This window comes from Ipomoea triloba, chromosome 7 (genome assembly GCF_003576645.1).
Source record: "Ipomoea triloba cultivar NCNSP0323 chromosome 7, ASM357664v1".
Lineage (NCBI taxonomy): Eukaryota > Viridiplantae > Streptophyta > Magnoliopsida > Solanales > Convolvulaceae > Ipomoea > Ipomoea triloba.
In genome coordinates, this window is record NC_044922.1 from 26,700,277 (window position 1) to 26,724,107 (window position 23,831).

At 31.1% G+C, this 23,831-nt stretch overlaps 2 protein-coding genes across 3 annotated transcripts; both read left to right on the forward strand.

Moving 5' to 3' along the window:
• The first annotated feature begins 554 nt into the window (after positions 1–554).
• LOC116024572 (cell division topological specificity factor homolog, chloroplastic-like) lies at positions 555–10,060 on the forward strand. 2 transcript variants are annotated; one of them, XM_031265489.1, is made up of 3 exons: positions 555–764; positions 2,181–2,733; positions 9,834–10,060. In XM_031265489.1, exons 1-3 carry the CDS (start codon positions 669–671, stop codon positions 9,872–9,874), a joined length of 690 nt encoding a protein of 229 aa, XP_031121349.1. In that variant the 5' UTR covers positions 555–668; the 3' UTR covers positions 9,875–10,060. The 2 variants fall into 2 exon arrangements, with proteins under 2 accessions (XP_031121349.1, XP_031121348.1); XM_031265488.1 differs by lacking the exon at positions 9,834–10,060 and having other exon boundaries at positions 2,181–3,178.
• A 9,569-nt stretch (positions 10,061–19,629) lies between these two features.
• Positions 19,630–20,874, forward strand: LOC116024430. The gene has a single exon (XM_031265321.1). The coding sequence runs from the start codon at positions 19,630–19,632 to the stop codon at positions 20,872–20,874; it is 1,245 nt and encodes a 414-aa protein (XP_031121181.1).
• Positions 20,875–23,831: the final 2,957 nt, after the last annotated feature.

Below are 23,831 nucleotides of genomic sequence, written 5' to 3' on the forward strand. Positions count from 1 at the left end.
TAATTACCAAAACTGCACCGCTTTGCACTTGGAGGCATCACTAAGAGCTGCTGGCATACACATCCGAAACTATCCCGTTTTGCACTGGGCGGGAACTTTTGCCAAAATGCATTAAATGCTTGCTTCTGGCTTTTTTATTATAGAAGATAAATGGATCTTTAGAAATATATATTTATTTTACTTAAATTTTCATTAACGTTGTTTTGACTACATTATTGAACACAATTTTAATTATGTTTCAGAAGATAGTAAAATTATACTTGGCTAAAGCAACGATTAGATCATTCAACTAATAACATTGCCCCAATAATATTAGTATTTCTTCGATTAAAGTTTTTGCGATTAGAGAAATAGACGACTACAATGATGACTCATTCAAATGACCATTCATATCACAATTGAAACACTTAATCGCTTTAACATACCTTCCAAACGTATTATATCAACATGAATTGAAAAAAAAAAAAAAAGAAACAGAAAACGACGTCGTCAAAAGGCAATTGAGGGCTAGACCATGGACCGTAAAATCTCGTAAATTGTAACGATGGCAACTGGCAAAGCTTCCCACTCCCCAGCTAACCCTAACTACTCGTCGTCCCCGAAACGCGTGATCGAGCAATTCATTCATCCACCAAAAAGCTTCGCAGAGATAGGATTAGCAAAAGAAAATGGCAATATCGGGAGATCACCGGGTCTCTGCTGCACTGGGTCCGTACCCGAATAACTCCATTCGGAGCTCAAAGCACCCTCCTCCCCCCTCAAAGGTTCGCCCGACGTTCTTTTCATTTCTGGTTATGCGATTCTCACATTTATTCACTTTTAGTCCAGCAATAATTGGCTTAACTGCTCAATTTCATATATAGCCGGTCTGTTATTGTAGGAAGATGGGAAATTGTAAGAAATGAGTTAGTATGCCTTCGGGAAATGAAGAACACTTGTTCTTAATCACTGTAATTTGCATCTATTTGTAGTGTGTGCATTTAACTATCATGCGTAATTCCTCTTCAAAGCGTTATAAGTAAAAATGCCCAGCTTTTAGTTACTTGAATGAAACTTGGACTTTAGATTGGCATTGATTTTTTTTTTTTATTGATTTTAGCTTCTATCTGTGCATTGCGATTCAGAAAGCATTATATATTTTGATGATCTATTTTCCTGCTTTTGGCTAAGTAAATCTTTATGTACTATTCAAGTTAGTATTTTCTTTTTGAGTGATGAGGAAATTCACAGTTACTACACGAGAGTGTGCACCGGATAAATCCTACCCCGGAGACTCTAGCCGACAAAGGACCACAATGAGGCAAACCAGCTTAGGTTGCCCCGTAGCTGGCCACTTCCATTGAGAGTCAAACTTGTAACTTGTGGTTATCAAATTAACAATCTAACTAACTTGGCTGGGGTTGTCCCCATTCAAGTTAGTATTTGCTATCATGGAGTCTGTGTATCCAGTGTATGTATTGAGAGGCCACTTTAAAGTCAACTTCTGTAGTTCTTTGTTCTGTATGTACTGCTATACCATTCTTCTCTGACTAACCTGTCAGCTAAAAATATGTGGTTCCACTATAGAATGGCAGTTCTAGGACTTACCATTGTTTTAACAAATACGTTCCTTCTTCAACACAGGGAGACTTTGGTGTCTTTCTTAATGGTGGTTCTAAATTCTAATGCTTATGAGCTTGTGCTTAGAGGGTCACGTGCAGCTAACTAAATCGTGCATGCTGTGTCCTTATCATGCCAGCCAAGTTTATCAGATCACTGATAACTGCTGGCAGTGTGTCCTAACTTGTGGGACATTGACTGGTGTGCTAAAGATTAATTAGAACAAAATTGGTCAGACAAAGCCACGAATTCTGCCTTATCATAATTATCATAGGAGATTCACAGAGACAGGATTTATAAAAACGTTTTTTGCCTTGGCCTTTGTTTGATGATCTATTTATATACTTTTAGCAATGTAAATCTTTATGTATTCTTCTTTAAGTTAGTATGTGCTTTGCGTGGAGTCTGTGTATCCGGGCTATGTATTTAGTGACCACTTTAAAGTCAACTTCAGTAGTTCTTTGTTCGGTATGTACTATTATACCATTCTTCTCTGACTTACCTGTCTGCTGCCACTACTAGAATTGTGGTTCTAGTACTTGACCCTTCTTTTGACAAATATGTTTCCTGCTTCAATACAGGTAGACTTTGGTGTCTTCCTTAATGGCGGTTCTAATGCTTCCGAGCTTGTGCTTAGAGGGTCACGCGCAGCACCTGATGGACATAATATGCAATGCCACGCCAGAAAACCCTTTGGGATCCTTGGGGATTACAAGCTGTCCTCGAATTCCATGGGCCAAGAGTTTGATAGCTTCCTTCTTAATGCTATCAACATGAGCTTTTTCGAGCGCCTAAGCTTGGCTTGGAGGCTAATGTTCCCACCATCATTGTCAAGAAGGAATTCCAATGCAAACATCGCCAAACAGCGGTTGAAGATGATCCTCTTCTCCGATCGATGTGCAGTGAGCGACGAGGCCAAGCAGAAGATTGTCAGCAACATTGTGAGTGTCCTCTCCGATTTCGTGGAGATAGAATCACAGGATAAAGTTCAGTTGAGTGTCTCCACAGACCCCGACCTCGGGACTCTCTACTCTGTCACGGTCCCTGTTCGGCGTGTACGATCAGAGTACCAATTGGATGATCCAACCGGAACAATCACAAATGTTGAGTACAAAGATACTGGAGAAGATTCTGGTTCTGTAGATGTCAAGTTTGATTTCTACATTCCTGGCTAGAATTTAGAAGAGCTCAATGATTGCCAATCTGGGCTGGAAGAAGGAATGCTTGTTTGTCAATCACAAGTCTTTATTTTCATTTCATATTTTTCTTCAGCATGTCAACTGGCTACTGCTATTCTTGTGTTTTCCATCTTGTGGGATGAGTTAATTAGGTTTGTATATATAAAATTTTTCAGGCGCGGATCTGTGTGGTGCGTTCGCATAGTATTTGTAGTACATTTCTGTAGCAATTGCGGTGTATTCATGTAGTAGATGTGATGCACTAGTGTAGTAGTTACTGTGCATATATATAGGCTTGGGCTCTGGTGCAGTGAAGGCCGCAAATGAAAAATTGGCTTAGGTTTTGGTGCGGTGAAGGACGCAGTCACACAAGTGAAGAATGCAGTTGAATTTTAGCCTTAGATCAACTCTTTTGTTTTTTGATCACCACCTACGATTTACAACAATGTGCATCGAAAGTCACAACAATGTGCTTAGTAAGACATAACAATATGTATTGGAAGACAAAAAGTGCACTGAAAATGTAAGGCATAAAAATATGAAACAATTATTGAAAAGACTAAATTTAATACATAATTGTTAACAAAAATCATAAACGATCACAATATTCAAAATATATATATATATATATATATATATATATATATATATATATATATATATATATATATATATAAAATTGTTACCCGCACACACATCCACCATATATTTTCTTATCTTTTTCAATAATAATAGATATATACACATTATATATTGGAGTTATATGTTAGTTATTTCATAAAATTTAAATATAAAATTTATAAAAAATATTTTACATTATTATTATTATTTACAATAATTTAAAAATATAAAATCTAAATAAATTTAAAATTTTAATATAAAATATTAATTTTGGGCACCTATTTTTTGCGCATCGCGCATAAAAAAATAATAGTATATATAAAAAATACTAGTTAATTTTGGAGTACTACTGACCCTATTACAATACAATATCTGTTCATAACTACTTTTTCAACCTACTGAAGCAGCCTCTACTGAGACTCGGACTCACCCCTTTCCATATGGAAGTGCAACCTGGTGCCACTCGACCACAAGATTTGCTAAAACTTTCATCTCAATCATGGTTGGTGTTTTAAGTTTATGAGTGAGTGGGGGAGTGAGTACTTAAATGCTTTAAGTGTAAACCATGTGATTTTGATTGTAAAATCCTTTTATTATAAAGTATTAAGATATAATTATTTTATAGGGCAAAGTGGTTCTTACTTTACATTTTTATGTTAACTACGGAGTATTTGCTTTTATGTTTTTTTGAACTTAACCTTTTCAAGTATGGAGTAGTTTTTGTATTCGATGAGAGCGATAGATGTAGTGACTTAATTAATTGGTTTAGTGGTACTTCATGTGTAGACCTGATCTGTTAGACATTGATGTTTATGTTATGGATCCTTGTAGTTTGTGACATTATAACTTCTTTATTCTAGACATGTATGGATTTGCGGTCTTTAGAACTCATATTTTTAGAAGTTATGTTTTGTGGTAGCCTTACATCTATCTGTGTGTGGCGATAACACTCTCTTACTCTATGGGATTTTAATATTATGGTTGATTGGTGTGGCGATAACACTCTCTTACTCTATGGGATTTTAATATTATGGTTGATTGGTTGTTGTTATATTTAAGGTTAATTATGCCATTTTATTAGATGATTTTTCAATATTTTAGTGTTAGAATCAGAAGGTGTTATAGTGGATAACCAATAATGTATTCTTTTAGCTTATTTTACATATAAACACACCTTTCAAAATCCTCAAACTTAATATATTATAACAACAAATTCATTCCGTGCATTACACGGGTAAAAATACTAGTTAAGTAAATAATAATATTGAAAAAGGAGAAATTTTGTAATCCGAACCGCCCAATGAACGGTGAATACAATTCCACTCAACAACACAAAAGATATTACAGACTTTCATAACCGAGTAACATAACTAATCCCTATACAAGAGGATAGCAGTTAAGTCTCACAAGACTAGGTAATAATCTAACTATACTAACACGCACCCTTGCTCGGATTCAGTTTAGCCTAATATAAGTAATATTAACAACGTAGCAGTTGTATTACAACTCAAATACAAGTCTTCAACACACCAAACCTTATTCGATCATCCCTATATATATATATGTTCCCAGATCTCCGTCATCGCTAATACTGCATATTGACGATTGAAGGCACATCTTTCCCTAATTGCTAGAAGCATTGAATTGTTCCATCTTTGAAAAAACTACCCGATCTCGATGGGCCTGAAAATGGAAATTTGGAAATTGTCAAGGGATTTGGTGGTTGATATTTTATCGAGATTACCGGTAAAGTCTCTTATGCGATTTAAGTGTGTTTGTAAATTTTTCTATGATTTGATAAAAAGTGATCACCACTTCATGAACAAACACTATGAAATTAGCAAAGCAAAAACCGATTGTGTTCTTCTAGAGGTTGGTTGTATGGATAGAGAATATTATTTGCTTTACAAAGAATCTGAGTATAATGAGATTGGATGCATATACTTAGACATCCCAAAAACCCCAACCTCAGGAGTGGAGTCTTTAAGTGTTGTAAAGGTATGTTATGCTTGATTTCGATCAAGGATGACAGACTTAGACCTGGTGATTACCTGATTTATGATATTTTGATATGGAATCCATCCATTAAGAAAGTTGAAGCATTACCTTTGGTTACTGTCCCTTACAGAGCACCCTGCCGTGCATATGTAGATCAGCATTTTGGATTTGGGATTTCTAACAACATGACTTGGAAGATTGTGATGCTATTAGATATTCGTTCTTCAGATTCCAGAGCTATTCACCAAATGACAATGGTTTATAGTAAAGATCAAAGTGATTCTTGGAGTTTAAGACAAATTAATTCGGTTATATCTTGTAAAAATATTTCGGGCAAGAGCAATGATTTTTATTTAAAAGGGAGGTACTATTGGCTTGCTGAAACGTATTCTGGCAATAATGAATACTTCATCAATAATGATGAATACTTGATTTGGTTTGACATGAATGATGAAGTGTTTGGGACGATTGAGTTGCCATCTAATTTGTTTATTGATGAAGTCACAATAATGAATGAGACTATTGCTTTACTTGTGGAGAATTCTGAGAATTCCGTATGCATTGATATTTGGTTAATGATTGAGAATGATAACAATACTGCTTGGCGTAAACAAGCAAGCATAGATTGTGCTCAATTAAATATGTATAATAATATTGAAATTTGGACACCAATAGGAATTTGGAATGTGGGTAGTGAATTGCTTGTATTTCTAGACCGTTATCCGGATGATTTGGAACTGGGGCAGGAGCATGTTGGAGTACCATACTTTGTATCTCTAGATTTGATAACTCAAGAAACGAAGAAATTCTCTTTAAGTAAAGAAAGGAAAAGTATTACTATGGCTTCAAATTCAACTACGGGTCATTTTCAAGTTTACAACGGGAGGAATATTGATATAATAGAAGAATGGAAACACAATAATTTTGAGCGTGAGGCAATATATGCTCGAGTCTACTACGAAAGTCTACATTCACCGTAAGATACATTGTTTACTTAATTCCCTCAACCTTGTGCACGCTATATATGTGATAGTGGAGTAAGATATTCTACTCTTTCTATGCATTAACAAAATGATATTTTTGAAATATGATTTGTAATTACATCAAGGTTGGTGTGATTTATTAGTCAAATGGTTATTATTATTATTTTTAAATTTTTAAATTATGAAATAATTCCCTTCCCAGAAGTGTGCTTTTGCAATATTGGAGATCATATGTATATTCACATCTTCTTTTAAAAAAATTTGTAGATGTCATTAACTACTTTGATCTATAATAATACCCCAAAATTAAAGTGGGCTTTAATATTAGAAAAATTCATAAAATAATTCATTTTCATGATTACAAAAATGTAAGATAATAAGCAAGTTATGGGGTTTTTTATTCGATTATGTTAACAATCACACCGAATTACTCAAATTTGAAAAATGTCGTAACCATTCATAGAATTGAACTTTTTGTCTTTTAATTAACTCAATTAATTTTTATTTTTTTTGTGGTTAATTGGTTAGTTAATCGAAATAGTTTAGTAAAATTTTAAAATCCTTAAAATTAATAAACAAATTTTTTAATCTATACCAAACACCTTTCTACAATCAGCTAATGTTATCAACTAATTATACCTTCTAACTGCTTTCTAACCTAATCAGTTAACAGCTATTAGCTAACAATCATTTACTAAACATGGTTGATGTATTTTGTATTTGAACCTTTGATATTTTATTATTGACATAATTTTCATTAACAAGATAATATTTTTATACACTAAAATTAGAGTATTTATATTGTTTCACAGTCAAATTAAATTAGCACATCTGTGAACTTCAATGTGATAGATCTTAGCTCTGCAATTAAGTTTCCTTTTAAAGTTTTCCAGCTCCACGAGAGGAAGATGGTTTCATTATGCATATGGAGGAGTATATATTAAGACGAATTTAAAAAGCAGATATACCCAAAATAATTTTATGATTATCTTTAAGTAAATAATAATATTGAAAAAAGGGAAAATTTGTAATCCGATCCGCCCCTTGATCGGATTCAGTTTTATAACCTAATATAAGTAATGCGTAGCAGTTGTATTACAACTCAAATACACCAAACCTTATTCGATCATCCCTATATATGTTCTCAGATCTTTCCCTAATTGCTAGAAGCATTGAATTGTTCGATCTTTGAAACCACTCGATCTCGATGGGCCTGAAAATGGAGAATTGCAAATTGCCAGGGGATATGGTGGTTGATATTTTATCGAGATTACCGGTAAAGTCTCTTATGCGATTTAAGTGTGTTTGTAAAACTTTCTATGATTTGATAAAAAGTGATCGCCACTTCATGCACAAACACTATGAGATCAGCAAAGCAAAAACCGATTGTGTTGTTTTAGAGGCTGGTTATGATGTTAGAGAATATTATTTGCTTTACAAAGAATCTGAGTATAATGAGATTGGATGCATATACTTAGACATCCCAAGAGTGCAGTCGGTTAGGTGTTGTAAAGGTGTCTTATGCTTGATTTCGGCAAGGAATGATCATCTTAAACCTGGTGATTATCTTATTTATGATATTTTGATATGGAATCCATCCATTAGGAAAGTTAAAGCCCTACCCTCGGTTATCGTCCCTTACAAAGGACCTTGTAATGCAATTGCATTTGGCAATTTTGGATTTGGGATTTCTAACAACATGACTTGGAAGGTTGTCATGTTATTAGAAATTTGTGCTTTAGGTGGCAACACTCTTCACCAAATCACAACGGTTGTTTATAGTCAAGATCATAGTGATTCTTGGAGTTTGAAACAAATTAATTCGGTTACACCTTGTCAAAATATTTGTCAAAAAATTATTTGCGGAGATTTTTATTTAAAAGGGAGGTACTATTGGAGGGCTGAATGGAATTACACTGACTACTTGATTTGGTTTGACATGAATGATGAGGTGTTTGGGACGATTGAGTTGCCATCTAATTTTGCTATTGGTGGAGTCTCAATAATGAATGAGACTATTGCTGTACTTGGATATTCGGAGGTTTCCGAATGCATTGATATTTGGTTAATGGTTGAAAATGACAACAATACTTATTGGGTTAAACAAGCATTTCCCAATATTGACATATTTAATAATACTGAACTTTGGAGACCAATAGGGATTTGGAATGTGGGTGGTGAATTGCTTGTATTTATAGACCGTATAGTTCATGGTTTTTCGCATGAGCTTTGGGATTTGGAAGCTCCAGGGGATGTACCATACTTCATATCTCTAGATTTGATAACTCAAGAAAGAAAGAAATTCTCTATAAGTAAAGAAAGGAAAAGTATTACTATGGCTGCAAAAAATTCAACTACGGGCTATTTTCAAGTTTACAACGAGAGGAATATTGATATAATAGAAGAATGGAAACACAATATTTTTAGGCGTCAGATAATATATGCTCGAGTCTACCACGAAAGTCTACATTTACCGTATGAATGAAATAATTATGCATTGTTTTAATTCCATCAATCTTGTGCATGGAGTTATGTGATAGTGGAGTAAGATATATTCACTCTTTCTATGCATTAACAAACTGATATTTTTGAAATATGAGATTTGTAATTTCATCCAAGGTTGGTGTGATTTATTAGTCAAATGGTTATTATTATTATTATTGTTTTTATTTTTTATTTTTAAATTATGAAATAATTCCCTTCCCTTGAAGTATGCTTTCGCAATCTTGGAGATCATATGTATATTCACATCTTTTTTTTTTTCTATTTTATAAATCGTAGATGTCATTAACTACTTTGATCTATAATACCACACATTAAATTGGGCTTTAAATCCTTTAATATTCAACAATGCCACTACACCCTTACACACCAAGATTACTTGGATTAAGTTGAAGGTTGCCGAAATAGATGCGGCTTTTTCCCGAACCAAGGCTCAGCACTTGAATTGCAATCCGACCCAGTGGAGAATGCTGAACTGGGAAGCACCAAGCCAAGAGTTTCTGAAACTCAATGTTGATGGAGCGGTGGATCCAATGACAAACAAAGCAGGATGCGGTGGTGTACTTAGGGACTTTCGTGGCAACTGGAAAGGAGGATATGTAAGCAACATTGGCCGATGCTCCCCACTCCAGGCTGAAGCTTGGGCAGTCCTCAGAGGAGTCCAACTGGCTGCATCAGAAGGCTCAAGACGGATCATCATCGAAAGTGACTCCAAAACCATAGTGGAAGGGCTTAACGGTGCCTGTTGCATGGACAATGTTACGGCCAATATTCTGATGGCATGCAAGCATGAACTCAGGAAATTCGATATCTGGAAGATTACAGCTATAACTAGAGAGCAGAACAGTGTAGCCGACTCTCTCGCCAAGTTTGCTACGATCAGAGTACCAATTGGATGATCCAACCGGAACAATCACAAATGTTGAGTACAAAGATACTGGAGAAGATTCTGGTTCTGTAGATGTCAAGTTTGATTTCTACATTCCTGGCTAGAATTTAGAAGAGCTCAATGATTGCCAATCTGGGCTGGAAGAAGGAATGCTTGTTTGTCAATCACAAGTCTTTATTTTCATTTCATATTTTTCTTCAGCATGTCAACTGGCTACTGCTATTCTTGTGTTTTCCATCTTGTGGGATGAGTTAATTAGGTTTGTATATATAAAATTTTTCAGGCGCGGATATGTGTGGTGCATTCGTATAGTATTTGTAGTACATTTCTGTATGTGTGGTGCATTCGTATAGTATTTGTAGTACATTTCTGTAGCAATTGCGATGCACTAGTGTAGTAGTTACTGTGCATATATATAGGCTTAGGCTTTGGTGCGGTGAAGTAGTAGTTACTGTGCATATATATAGGCTTAGGCTCGGGTGCGGTGAAGGCCGCAAGTGAAAAATTGGCTTAGGTTTTGGTGCGGTGATTGCGGTGAAGGACGCAATCACGCAGCTAAAAAATACAGTTGAATTTTAGTCATAGATTAACTTTTTTTTTCTAATCGCAACCTACGATTTATAACAATGTGCATCAAAAGTCACAACAATATGCTCAGGAAGACATAACAATATGTAATGGAAGGCAAAACGTGCACTGGGAGTGTAATGCATAAAAATATATGAAACAGTTATTGAAAAGACTAAATTTAATATATAATTGTTAACAAAAATCATAAACAATTACAATATTCAACTAAAATTATATGTTTAATACTTGAGAATAACACCATAAACTTTTCTATATTTACTGTGGGAATTAAGGTTATTTTGAAAACGATTGTAATTACTTATCCTTTTTTTTTTAGTACTACTGACTCGGTTCATAACTACTTTCTCCTACTGAAGTACAAAGAGTCAATATTACCTCCACTGAAACTCGAATTCACTCCCTTCCATATGGAAGTGCAATCAAGTACTACTTGACTACAAGATTTGTTAAAACTTTCCTCTCAATCATGGTTGGTGTTTTAAGTTTATGAGTTCTTGCATTCGATGAGAGCAATGTAGTGACGACTTGGTAGTTCCTTCATAGTGGTACTTCATGTGTAAACTTGATCTGTTAGACATTGATGTTTCTGTTATGGGTCCTTGTAGTTTGTGACATTAGAGCTTCCTTATTTTGGACAGGTATGGATTTTGGGTTTTGTAGAACCCATAGTTTTAGAAGTTATGTTTTGTGGTAGCCTTACATCTATCCGTGTGTGATGGTGTGTGGTAGCCTTACATCTATCCGTGTGTGGCGGTAACACTCTCTTATTCTATGGAATTTTAATACTATGGTTGATTGGTTTTTGTTATATTTAAGGTTAATTATGTCATTTTATTAGATGATTTTCAAATATTTGTGTTAGAATATGAGGGTGTTATAGTGGATAACCAATAATGCATTCTTTTAGCTTATTTTACATATAAGCACACCTTTAAAAGGGTAATTCTATTTGTACCACCCAAAATTCTATTTACATCACCATTTAATAGGTTTGATAGCTTTATAGGTGGTGTAAATAGAATTTGCTATTTGCACCACTTTCATTAAAGTTGGTCAAACATTATGTTTTCTATTTAAAATATTTATTATTTATTATTTATTTGTATTTCTAATTGTGATAGTATAATAATTTTGTCTATAATATTTTGTAATTAAATATTTAAAATATTTATTATTTATTATTATTTCAAATTGTGATAGTATAATAATTTTTAATTATTTTATGTAGTATCTAATATTTAATAAATTTTCATGATATTCTTTATAACTCAAATTTTTTGTATGCATTATTTTACCTTATTATAATAATATAATAAATTAATTTTGAATTGCTAAAAACGGTAAAAACACATTAACATCACAATAAAATATAAAAAAGAAAAATTTAATTCCATTTCAATCCAATATAACATTCTCATGAGTACAACTAGTGCATACATACCCATTGTAAGTATTGATCCGATTCACACTGAAATACAATTGTAAGATTTTTTTTGTCGGGACCTTTTGATCACAATAACATATCTGAGAACTTGACATCTTCTTTGAACCCATTCAACTAAATCTTAGCGAGACATGAACGCCTAATAAATAATTATTTTATTAATAATTAAATTACTATGCAAGTATAAAATATTCTTTTATATTTTATAATAGGTTAATTATAGTTTTACCATTTCAGTAGAAAATTCGAATGCAACCTCGAGATTTGGGTTCTTTGGATCATCATTTTTATTTTCATTGTTATCATGAAGTTCGATTGCATCTTCATTCTAAACAGACAAACAAATAACGACTTTTAGTAATGATATTTGATAGTATATATAGAAATAAATAACAATTCATTAATAATGTTTGACAGAATATAATATAGATAATACAAATGAATTTGGATATATGATAAAATATATTTCATACAAATAATAACTTAAAATACCTCATAATGTTGTTGGCTTTGATTGCGATACACTAGTGTAGTAGTTATTGTGCATATATATATATATATATATATATATATATATATATATATATATATATATATATATATATAAAACTAGCCATGTGCGAAAAAAGCTTTAGGTGAAAAATAAGGTTTAATCTCATCCATTAATCTTGTTCAGATCAAGGTCATAATGAAGCTATTTAAAAACAAATGCGGTGACGTTATTATAATTTTGTCTAAGTTATTTTTTTTGTCTTTCAAAGTATTTTTTCTCCTTATTGCAAAGCATAATATTATGCCTTCCAGAGCACAGTGATATGTCTTCCCGTACACATTGTTTTGGATAAATAAGTTGAAATATTATGACTGTGAAATTATTATTTTGAAAAAGGCTGGGTTATATATTAGAAATTTATTTTTGAAAAATATATGAGTATGGTATTGATATGGTGTTATATTTGAGAATGATATTTTTGATAGCATGAGGGCAAAAGAGTATTGAAGTATATTTACATTATTTTGGAAAGGTTATGGTTATGTAAATATATTTTGAGGAATATGCTACGGAGTATACTTTTTCTTTTTTTATATTAATTAATGAACGATGTAAATATTATTTTGAGGAATATGTTACAATTCTACCCGACGTATGTGCAACTCACTGATTGATATACGAATGAATTTAAGGTAACGAACGATGTATGGGTGAATTTGGTAATTTTTCTTTTGTTTTGCCAAAATGATTCGAGTAGGGAGGGAACGGTTGTGCAAATGCATTTCTTAGCATGTGCATAGCAAGATGGGGGTTCACGTTAATGTGTTGTGCAGTTACGCAGTAGAGGATGTGCAACTATATTTATAATGTTTAATACTTGAGAATAACACCATATAACATTTTCTATATTTACAGTGGGAATTAAGGTTATTTTGAAAATGATTGTAATTACTTATATACTCTTACGGTGCGAGTTCTCAATTCTTATAGTGTATATATCTCTATCGGTTTGCTAAAACTTTCCTCCCAATCATGGTTGGTGTTTTAAGTTTATGAGTGAGTGGGGGAGTGAGTACTTAAATGCTTTAAGGGTGTGTTTGGAAAACAATAAAATGACTTATGGAAAATGTTTTCTGGAAAATGAATCATTTTTTGAGAAATGATTTCATTTTCAGTGTTTGGACGTATTATGGAAAATTGTCTTTGTGTGTTTGGTTCATTTTCTGAAAAATGAGTAGAATTGTATAATTAAACATTTTAATCATTTTATTTAAAATATAAAAAATTATAATAATGGTATTTATTTAAAATAAAATTTAAATAAAAAAATGAATCTATAGATTTCCGGCGGAACCCAAATGTTCCCCAACCTCCTTGGTCCATTTCCCAGCTACGCCATGGTTCCGGAAAATGACTTCTGGAAAAAAATTCTGGAAGTTGTTTTTCAGAATTTTGGCTTGATTTTCCTTGGTTAATGAAAATTGTTTTCCGTTGACCGTATTTTTCATGCGTTCCCAAACAAAGGAAATCGAAAAATAATTTCTTTCTAGAAATCATTTTCCGAGTTTCCAAATACACCCTAAGTATAAACCACATGATTTTGATTGTAAAATCTTTTTATTATAAAATATTAAAATATAATTATTTTATGGGGTAAAGTGGTTCTTGTTTAACATTTTTATGCTAACTATTTACTTTTATGTGTTTTGAACTTAACCTTTTCAAGTATGAAGTAGTTCTTGCATTCGATGAGAGCGATGTAGTGACTTAACTGCTAGTTCCTTCTTAGTGGTACTTCATGTGTAAACCTGATATGTTAGACATTGATGTTTCTGTTATGGATCTGTTGTAGTTTGTGACATTAGAACTTCCTTATTCTGGACATGTATGGATTTGCGGTCTTGTAAAACCCACATTTTTAAAAGTTATGTTTTGTGGTAGCCTTACATCTATCTGTGTTTGGCGGTAACACTCTCTTATTCTATGAATTTTTTTTTTGAAAAATTATTCTATGAAATTTTAATACTATGGTTGATTGGTTGTTGTTATATTTAAGGTTAATTATGCCATTTTATTAGATGATTTTCCAATATTTTAGTGTTAGAATATGAGGGTGTTATAGTGGATAACTAATCTATACTATATACAATTGGTTATAATAGGTTATTAGTAATTATGATGTCAAAGACCTTGTAGTCTAATAGCACCCGGTGTCTTGGTTAACACTCTCACATGGATAATGAGAGTGGGTTCGAGCCTCAATAGAGTCAACTGTTGACTCTTTGTGCTTCAGTTTGAGCCAGCATCCGCTCCACCCTCTGCGGTGGCTTGCTTATCTTTCATTGATTCGTGTTAATTTTGCTTTCATTGAATCTCTTTTGCACTTTGACCCTGAATCAAGAACCTATTGCTCCTCATTTTGAGGATTTAGATTTATTTTGAGGTTGGGAATGCAATTTCATCGAGCTACTCCTTTTTCACACACACACACACACATATATATATGTTTCAATGATAATTTTGATTTCATTTGGCTTAAAAAAAATTCATCTTCTATTCGTTTGAGTCTGTCCCCTTTTTTCTCATTTTTGATGTGTAAACTAAATTGTTAAGGATAATGATTAATTGTCTCTATTAATTGGTACATCTCCATCCAAAATACTTAGATAATTATCGACTTTCTTCCAAATCGTTGTGGGCTGTAGCAGTTGAAATGCATAATTTTGACTTCTCTTCCTCCATTAATTTTAATGAAAGGTGACTACAAGAGTGTCGTATCAAAGAGTGTTGCAGATTGTTGCAAGCATGAAATGAGACTAGATGCAGGTTTCTTTAAAAATAACTATGTAGTTGATAGATGAATGATTTTGTGATGTCTAAGTGGTCTCTCTCATTAAAATTTTAAATTAATTACGAACTGGTTGAAAACGAGTGGGGTTTTTTGGCGCAACATTGTATATTTTTGCACTCTCTTATGGCGCAGCATTGTATATATATTGCAAAAGTTGGTCGGTTAATTAAGTTCTACTGTTAGATATCTTTTCTACACCGTTAACATGTAATATGCATTTTTATTATATAATAGTTGACATTATATTTATTTTTTAAATTATTTCTTCTTTATTTTTCTATATTTATTTTAACAATAATATAATTATCTAATTATAATAATATACAAAATTGTCTAACACTGCGAATTGGATTCCAAAAACACATTTTCATGACATTGAGAGTGCCTAATATTCTTATAAATTATTTCCAACCTAATTATTTCAATTCCTAGCCAAAATTAATGTACCAAAATATTAATTATTTATTAACAAAATTGCCTAATATTCTTATTTTATATTTAAGGTATAATATTATTAGTACAAAAATAGATTATCATTCCCTTCTTTTGAGTAATTATTATATATTATGATATTTTTATGATTTTTTTGTTATAATTGCCATTATAAAGTATAGTTGATTTTGTACTAATATTTTATTATGGTAATTCTCATCACCTAATCCCATGTGATTTTTATGATTATTTTATGATAATCTATATACATATTTTTATACATAAGGTATCATATTGTTGGTACAAAATAAATTATAGTTATCTTTTTTTAGGTGCAAATACTTAACTTAATAATTAAATATTAATATAATTGCATAATTTTTATTTATTGTAATCATTATGGTAATTTTCATTCCCTTCTTTCGTGTAATTATTTAAGTAATATATATAAACGTATAATATTACTATAATTATAACTAAAGAATAATTGAATAATTTTTTCGGCATTAATGTATTATAATTATTCAGCCTTTTGTGTGTGTGTGTGTGTGTATATATATATATATATATAAAATTTTCCTAATATAATTTGTATCTAATTGATTTTGGGACTAATATATACATCATTACATTTCATATTTTTTTTACCTTACCATAATTCATCATTTTTCACTGTATCTCTTGATTTTTTCAGCCACATAATTAGAACTCTACCCATAATGGTTCTTACTTTTGTTTTACTCAATGAAATAAATGCCTAAAGTACTGTTTAGTCAATTAGGGTACGATTGATTCGATTGTACGAGGTGTTAGGCTTAAAATATTGAGATAATTTTTTTTGTTTTTTTTTTGTCGAAAACAATTTTAATGAGCTGCTGTAAATATATATATATATATATATATATATATATATGTATATATATGTATATATATATATATATATATTTGGTTTAACTAAAATAATAGCAGTGATTATCTTTTACATGTATCTATATTAAAATATTAAATGACATGTATACAATATATGTGGACTATACATATTACTAGCATATTTTATGTATGTGTAATTTGCATAATTATGTTTATATTCTAGGCACATTTGATTTATTTAAATTCAAATGTTTTATAATCACGTGTTGTATCTAATAACATAATGTTTTATAATATATTTTTTTGGGTAAAATATTGTGACGATCAATATATACAAGCAATTCAATATTACAAGAGAGCAAATATTATATTGAGTGATATTTTACACTAATCACATAATAAAAATAATTGTACATGTTCAATATTAGAATTTTTTTATTATTCAATCTTTAATTTTATTATCTAAATATATAATTTAAACTATTTTTCCGTGCATCACACGGGTAATTGAGCAATTATTTGCTTGAATTCAAGCAAGGATAACATTAGAAAATATAATCGATCCAACCATTTTCATTATTTGCACTATATAATATTGATGTTATAATTTATATAATTATATATCAATCTAAATATTCTTAAAATATTATAACAAAATTCATTCCGTGCAACGCACGAGCAAAAATACTAGCAATGTATTATTTTATTAGCCTATTTTACATATAAACACACCTTTCAAAATCCTCAAACTTCAAACTTCAAACTTCAAACTTAAACTACACCTAAAAAGCTAGAGCTATAAAATAGTAAGCTCAATTTAGAATATTTTCAAAACACCCCATGGCATTTAAATTAACAAGATACTCCGTAATTGTTTCACAGTCAAATTCGCACATCTGTGAACTTCAATGTGATAGATCTTAGCTTTGCAAGTTTCATTTTAGGGGTGTTTGGTTCACGAAATGTTAGATTACTTAGGGAATGTTATATTGTTGGGAATGTTAGATTCATGTGTTCGATTTAAAATTGAAATAGGTAAATAAGACAACGGAAATAAGATAAATTGATTAAAATGCCAAAAACTCAATATTAGTAATAAGATAAGAGAATGTGAGATTACCTAATAAATTAGGGTGTATCTCACATTCCATTCCAATAGCTAAAAACTTCATCGGGAGGTTATGTTATATATCCCCTGAGAATCTTACATAACTTGAACTAAACATGATAATCTTATATTCCTAAGCAAATATAACCTTAGTTATCCTATATAACTTGAACCAAACGTCTCCCAGCTCCACGAGAGGAAGATGGTTTCATTATGCATCTGGAGTGCTGCTCCTTAAGCTATTCTTAATTTCTTATCCATGCAAATCTCTCTCTAAAAAAAATGGGTGTTACTTCTACATCAACTAATTTGTAATTCATTTACTATTCATACTACACCCATGTAAATTCAATCAACTCTCAAAAGTGGGTTCCAATTTTACATCACTTTAAATAAAATAAACAAAAAATAAAACAAAACAAAAGAAATAAACAAAAAAAAAAAGTACAAAAAGCTGCATAGCTTTTTGTACAGATTGCAAATTTGCATCCAAGTCATCAATTAAAAAAAAAAATGTTAATAATATGCCACATGGGATTGCTAATATGGGATTGAGAGGGATGGGGTTAGTCTTATCTTTCAATAGATCCTTATGGAATTTTTCCAATGCATAACAAAAAGCAGACTATAGCAGTTATACAAGCATCCCTATGAGCTCAACTATATAAATGTACTGCTCCCAAGCAGATATACCCAATAATAGCAGTTTTGATTATATTTTAGCTTCTTTTCTTTATTTTAATTAGTTCTTCCAACACTTCAATAAATTAAATATTTTTTTAACATTATTTAGTTAATGTAGTCCAAAATTTATTTTATACTTCATCGTATTCGAATTAATTTAGAAAATTTTAAAGATGATCTATTTAAAAGAAAATTAAAATTAATGTATTTATGAATATAATGTCTTTTATATTCAAACTATTTTATCTAATTGATTATGTTTTATATTTTGCCAATAAATATTTTTATTAACATTCAAAGTGTTTTAAAATTTCACCTAATGGTCCTACCCAAGTATAGTTTTGACTTGGCCCCTAACTATCATGTAGTATATGATAAATATTATATTATATTATAATTTATAATAGTCTTTTTTGGTAAAATAGTTAGTTTATCAGTCAATTTTGACATATTTGACCACTATTAATTGTTTTATTTGGTTAAAAAATTAATATAAATGTTTGGTCAATTAGCTTTTTGTAACTCCAAAATGCTAAAATTTAAAAAGCTGGTCAAAGCAACTTTTTTAATTAATTTTTTTAGAAAAGAAATTATACCAAATAACTATAAGCTAACTGAAATTATACCAAATAACTATAAGCTAACTGCATGCTAATTTACCAAACACATTTCTACGATCAACTAATGTTATCAACTAGTTATACCTTCTAACCCGTACCTTCTAACCAATCAGCTAACAACCATTTATCAAACATGGCTAATGTATTATGTATTTGAACCATATTATAAGTGTTTGATATTTTGTTATTGACATTTCTAAAGTCATTTGAATTACGCGTCTGCGCTTACTCACATAATTTTCATTAACAAAATAATATTTTTATACACTAAAATTAGAGTATTTATATTATTTCACAGTCAAATTAAATTAGCACATCTGTGAACTTCAATGTGATAGATCTTAGCTCTGCAATTAACTTTCCTTTTAAAATTTTCCAGCTCCATCGAGAGGAAGATGGTTTCATTATGCTTCTGGAGGAGTATATATTATTATATTAAGACGAATTTAAAAAGCAGATATACCCAAAATAATTTTATGATTATCTTTAAGTAAATAATAATATTGAAAAAAGGGAAAATTTGTAATCCGATCCGCCCCTTGCTCGGATTCAGTTTTATAACCTAATATAAGTAATAACAGCGTAGCAGTTGTATTACAACTCAAATACACCAAACCTTATTCGATCATCCCGCCCTATATATGTTCTCAGATCTCCGTCATCGCCAATACTGCATATTGACGATTGAAGCATTGAATTGTTCGATCTTTGAAACTACTCCATCTCGATCGGCCTGAAAATGGAAAATTGCAAATTGTCAAGGGATATGGTGGTTGATATTTTATCGAGATTACGGGTAAAGTCTCTTATGCGATTTAAGTGTGTTTGTAAATTTTTCTATGATTTGATAAAAAGTGATCACCACTTCATGAACAAACACTATGAAATTAGCAAAGGAAAAACCGATTGTGTTGTTTTAGAGGTTGGTTGTTTTGATAGAGAATATTATTTGCTTTACAAAGAATCTGAGTATAATGAGATTGGATGCATATACTTAGACATCGTCCCAGGAACCCCAACCTCAAGAGTGGAGTCGTGGTTTAAGTGCTGTAAAGGTATGTTATGCTTGATTTCGATCAAGGATACTCGACTTAATCCTGGTGATTACCTTATTTATGATATTTTGATATGGAATCCATCCATTAGGAAAGTTGAAGCATTACCCTCGGTTACTGTCCCTTACAGAGCACCCTGCCATGTATTTGTAGATCACCAACATTTTGGATTTGGGATTTCTAACAACATGACTTGGAAGGTTGTCATGCTATTAGATATTTCTTCTTCAGAAGATTACAGTACTATTCACCAAATGACAATGGTTTATAGTAAAGATCATAGTGATTCTTGGAGTTTGAGACAAATTAATTCGGTTATATCTTGTGAAAATATTTCGGGCCAGCATAATGATTTTTATTTAAAAGGGAGGCACTATTGGCGTGTTGAATACTTCATCTATATTGAATACTTGATCTGGTTTGACATGAATGATGAGGTGTTTGGGACGATTGAGTTGCCATCTAATTTGTTTATCGCTTCAGTCACAATAATGAATGAGAATATTGCTTTACTTGTGGAGAATTATAAGAATACCGGATGCATTGATATTTGGTTAATGATTGAAAATGATAACAATACTAATTGGCGTAAACAAGTAAGCATAGATTGTGCTCAATTAAATATATATAATAATATTGAACATTGGACACCAATAGGAATTTGGAATGTCGATGGTGAATTGCTTGTATTTCTAAACCGTGATTGGGATGATTTGGAACCGGAGCATGTTAGAGTACCATACTTCGTATCTCTAGATTTGGTAACTCAAGAAAGGAAGATATTCTCTTTAAGTAAAGAAAGGAAAAGTATTACTATGGCTTCAAATTCAACTACGGGCCATTTTCAAGTTTACAACGAGATGAATATTGATATAATAGAAGAATGGAAACACAATATTTTTGAGCGTGAGACAATATATGCTCAAGTCTACTACGAAAGTCTACATTCACCGTAAGATACATTGTTTACTTAATTCCCTCAACCTTGTGCACGGAGCTATGTGATAGTGGAGCAAGATATATTCTACTCTTTCTATGCATTAACAAAATGATATTTTTGAAATATGATTTGTAATTACATCAAGGTTGGTGTGATTTATTAGTCAAATGGTTATTATTATTATTATTATTTTTAAATTTTAAATTATGAAATAATTCTCTTCCCAGAAGTGTGCTTTTGCAATATTGGAGATCATATGTATATTCACATCTGTTTTTTTGAAAACGTATATTCACATCTTCTTTTAAAAAAAAATCATAGATGTCATTAACTACTTTGATCTATAATACCTCACATTAAAGTGGGCTTTAATATTAGAAAATTCATAAAATAATTCATTTTCATGATTACAAAAATGTAAGATAATAAACAAGTTATGGGGTTTTTTTATTCGATTAATTCTGTTAACAATCACACCGAATTACTCAAATTTGAAAAATGTCGTAACCATTGATAGAATTGAACTTTTTGTTTTTTAATTAACTCAATTAATTTTTTTTTTTTTTTTGCGGTTAATTGGTTAGTTAATCGAAATAGTTTAGTAAATTTTTAAAACCCTTAAAATTTATAAACAAAATGATGGGCTTTGACAAGTAAGGGATGACGACCTGATGAAGGCTAACTAGAACCTGATTACCAAACCACCAAAAATGTTAAGAAAAATGGAGACCATTGTTAACAGTATAATACTTGCAGATGCATAGTATGAGATCTAGTTCAGAATAACAATAAGATTTTCATGGTTTTCATTATTTCCTCTCTGAACAGTAGTTAGCCAAATATATATGTGTACCCATCATCAAGTACCAACATCTACTATCCAGAGACAAACTTTGTATAGAAAGATAAAATCAAGGCTTAAGAGCTCATCACCAGTAAATTGTTAAACCAGATGGGACAGAGAGAGAAAAGTAACCAATCATGAGTAGAAGAAACTTGAAGACAAGAAGTGTGTTCTTCTGATTTGGATCATCTGTCTACAAAGAGTCTCAGGCAATGCAACACAAGAAATAGAAGCAGAAAAATTAATATTTAAGATAAAATCAATTCTTAATTACTTGGGGAGGCTTCATTATATTATCTCCATTGAAACAAATCTCGTCTTCCACCAAGAGTATAGGTAATACAAGGTAAGTTGTAGTGTCCTGCCAAACTAGAGATGGATGACCATCATGAGTGAAGGATATTTACACATTAATATCAAAATATATAGTTTTATGCCCTCATGAAATGAGCACATTGGGTGAAAAGTTGCATAGTTAAAAGAATAAAGGACATGAACTTTAAGAGAAAAATAAACCCACCATCCACAAACAACTGTACTCTAAGAAAAAACATGTGGATTTAGAAGAGTATGCTCAACGCAGTTTGGAGAATTAATTAAGTGGGTGGAATTTCAACTTTGCCACATGATAAATGCATTAAAGACATAATCCAAATAAACCTGAAAAATTAATAGACTGGTTGGGCTTTCATTCTGTTGCCATAATCCAGAACAATATTTAAGATTAGCAACCTAGCTTTAGGTTGTATTTTCTAACCACCCCTACCCCCAACTGTAAAATCACATGCAGTCTCTATAGAACTTTATCGTGAAGCTTATGCATTCATACATAGACAAACTACACCTAAAAATTAAAGCTAGAGCTATAAAATACATAGTAAGCTCAATTTAGAATATTTTCAAAAACACCCATGACATTTAAATTAACAAGATACTCCGTAATTGTTTCACAGTCAAATTCGCACATCTGTGAACTTCAATGTGATAGATCTTAGCTCTACAAGTTTCCTTGCGTTTGGTTCACGCAATGTTAGATTACCTTAGGGAATGTTAGATTCATGTGTTTGGTATAAAATTGAAATAGGTAAATAAGATAACGGAAATAAGATAAATCAATATTAGTAATAAGATAAGGGAACGTGAGATTACCTAAGAAATTGGGGTGTATCTCACATTTCCTTCCAATATCTCCGTAATTGTATTTATAGTAGTACATTTATACTCCAAAAAATCTCAAAAATAATATTGATTGAAATTTTAGCAAATCTGATATATCTATATTCAAAACTTGTAGGATATATTCAAACTTATTCAGTCAATGGATACAGTATATATTACAACAATGGAGAAGGAATGTAATCAATAATAATCGTTACAAGCTTTAATTACCATCAATAGTTATAATGTCCATATTTAAGAAATTCTCTATAACACTTCCCATTGCATATTATCTAACCATAACCATGCCTCATTAAAAACTTGTTAAAAAAATCTTATGGGAATCAAAAAACCTATACGAGAATAAAGTACACGATATATAGGTAATGCATGTGTTGCATCGGTTGCCTGAGAAAACTTTGTAAGAAAAAACTCAGTTAAGGAAATAGTACAATTGTAAACCTTTACAGCATGTTTGGTGGAGGGAATAGGAATACCATTCCATAAGGAATGGAATAAGTAAGGAATAGAACAAGAATTGTATTCTATTGTTTGATCCGCTGAATCAATAGATTTTCGAAATTGTATTTCAACGTTTGATTGGTTAAAGGAATAGAAATGGAATACATATTTAAAAGACATAAATACCTTATACAAAAATTTATTATTATTATTATTATTATTACATAATATTTTTTATATAATATTATTCTATAGCAATTACAATATTAATAAAATGATCTATAAATTATGAAATAAAATCTACTATACTAATAAGAGCCAAAGAAACTTATGTCTATAATGGGTAGAAAAAATGACGGTTAAATTATTAAACAAAATGAATGGTTCAGATTGTTTAGATTTATATTTTTCATTGAGATTTCTTAATTTATCCTTAATTATATGATTATCCGTTAAATATTCTCTTTTCCATTAATATTCCGTTAACTTTTAACTTACACATTAATTTC

Bases quoted from the DNA above. Each gene is read 5' to 3' on its own strand.
- LOC116024430 (XM_031265321.1), top strand. From the start codon at position 19,630: ATGGTGGTTGATATTTTATCGAGATTACGGGTAAAGTCTCTTATGCGA.
- LOC116024572 (XM_031265489.1), top strand. From the start codon at position 669: ATGGCAATATCGGGAGATCACCGGGTCTCTGCTGCACTGGGTCCGTAC. The intron at 765-2,180 runs GTTCGCCCGACG...GCTTCAATACAG, and splicing joins ACCCTCCTCCCCCCTCAAAG to GTAGACTTTGGTGTCTTCCT. The intron at 2,734-9,833 runs GTTCTGTAGATG...GAGAAGATTCTG, and splicing joins AGATACTGGAGAAGATTCTG to GTTCTGTAGATGTCAAGTTT.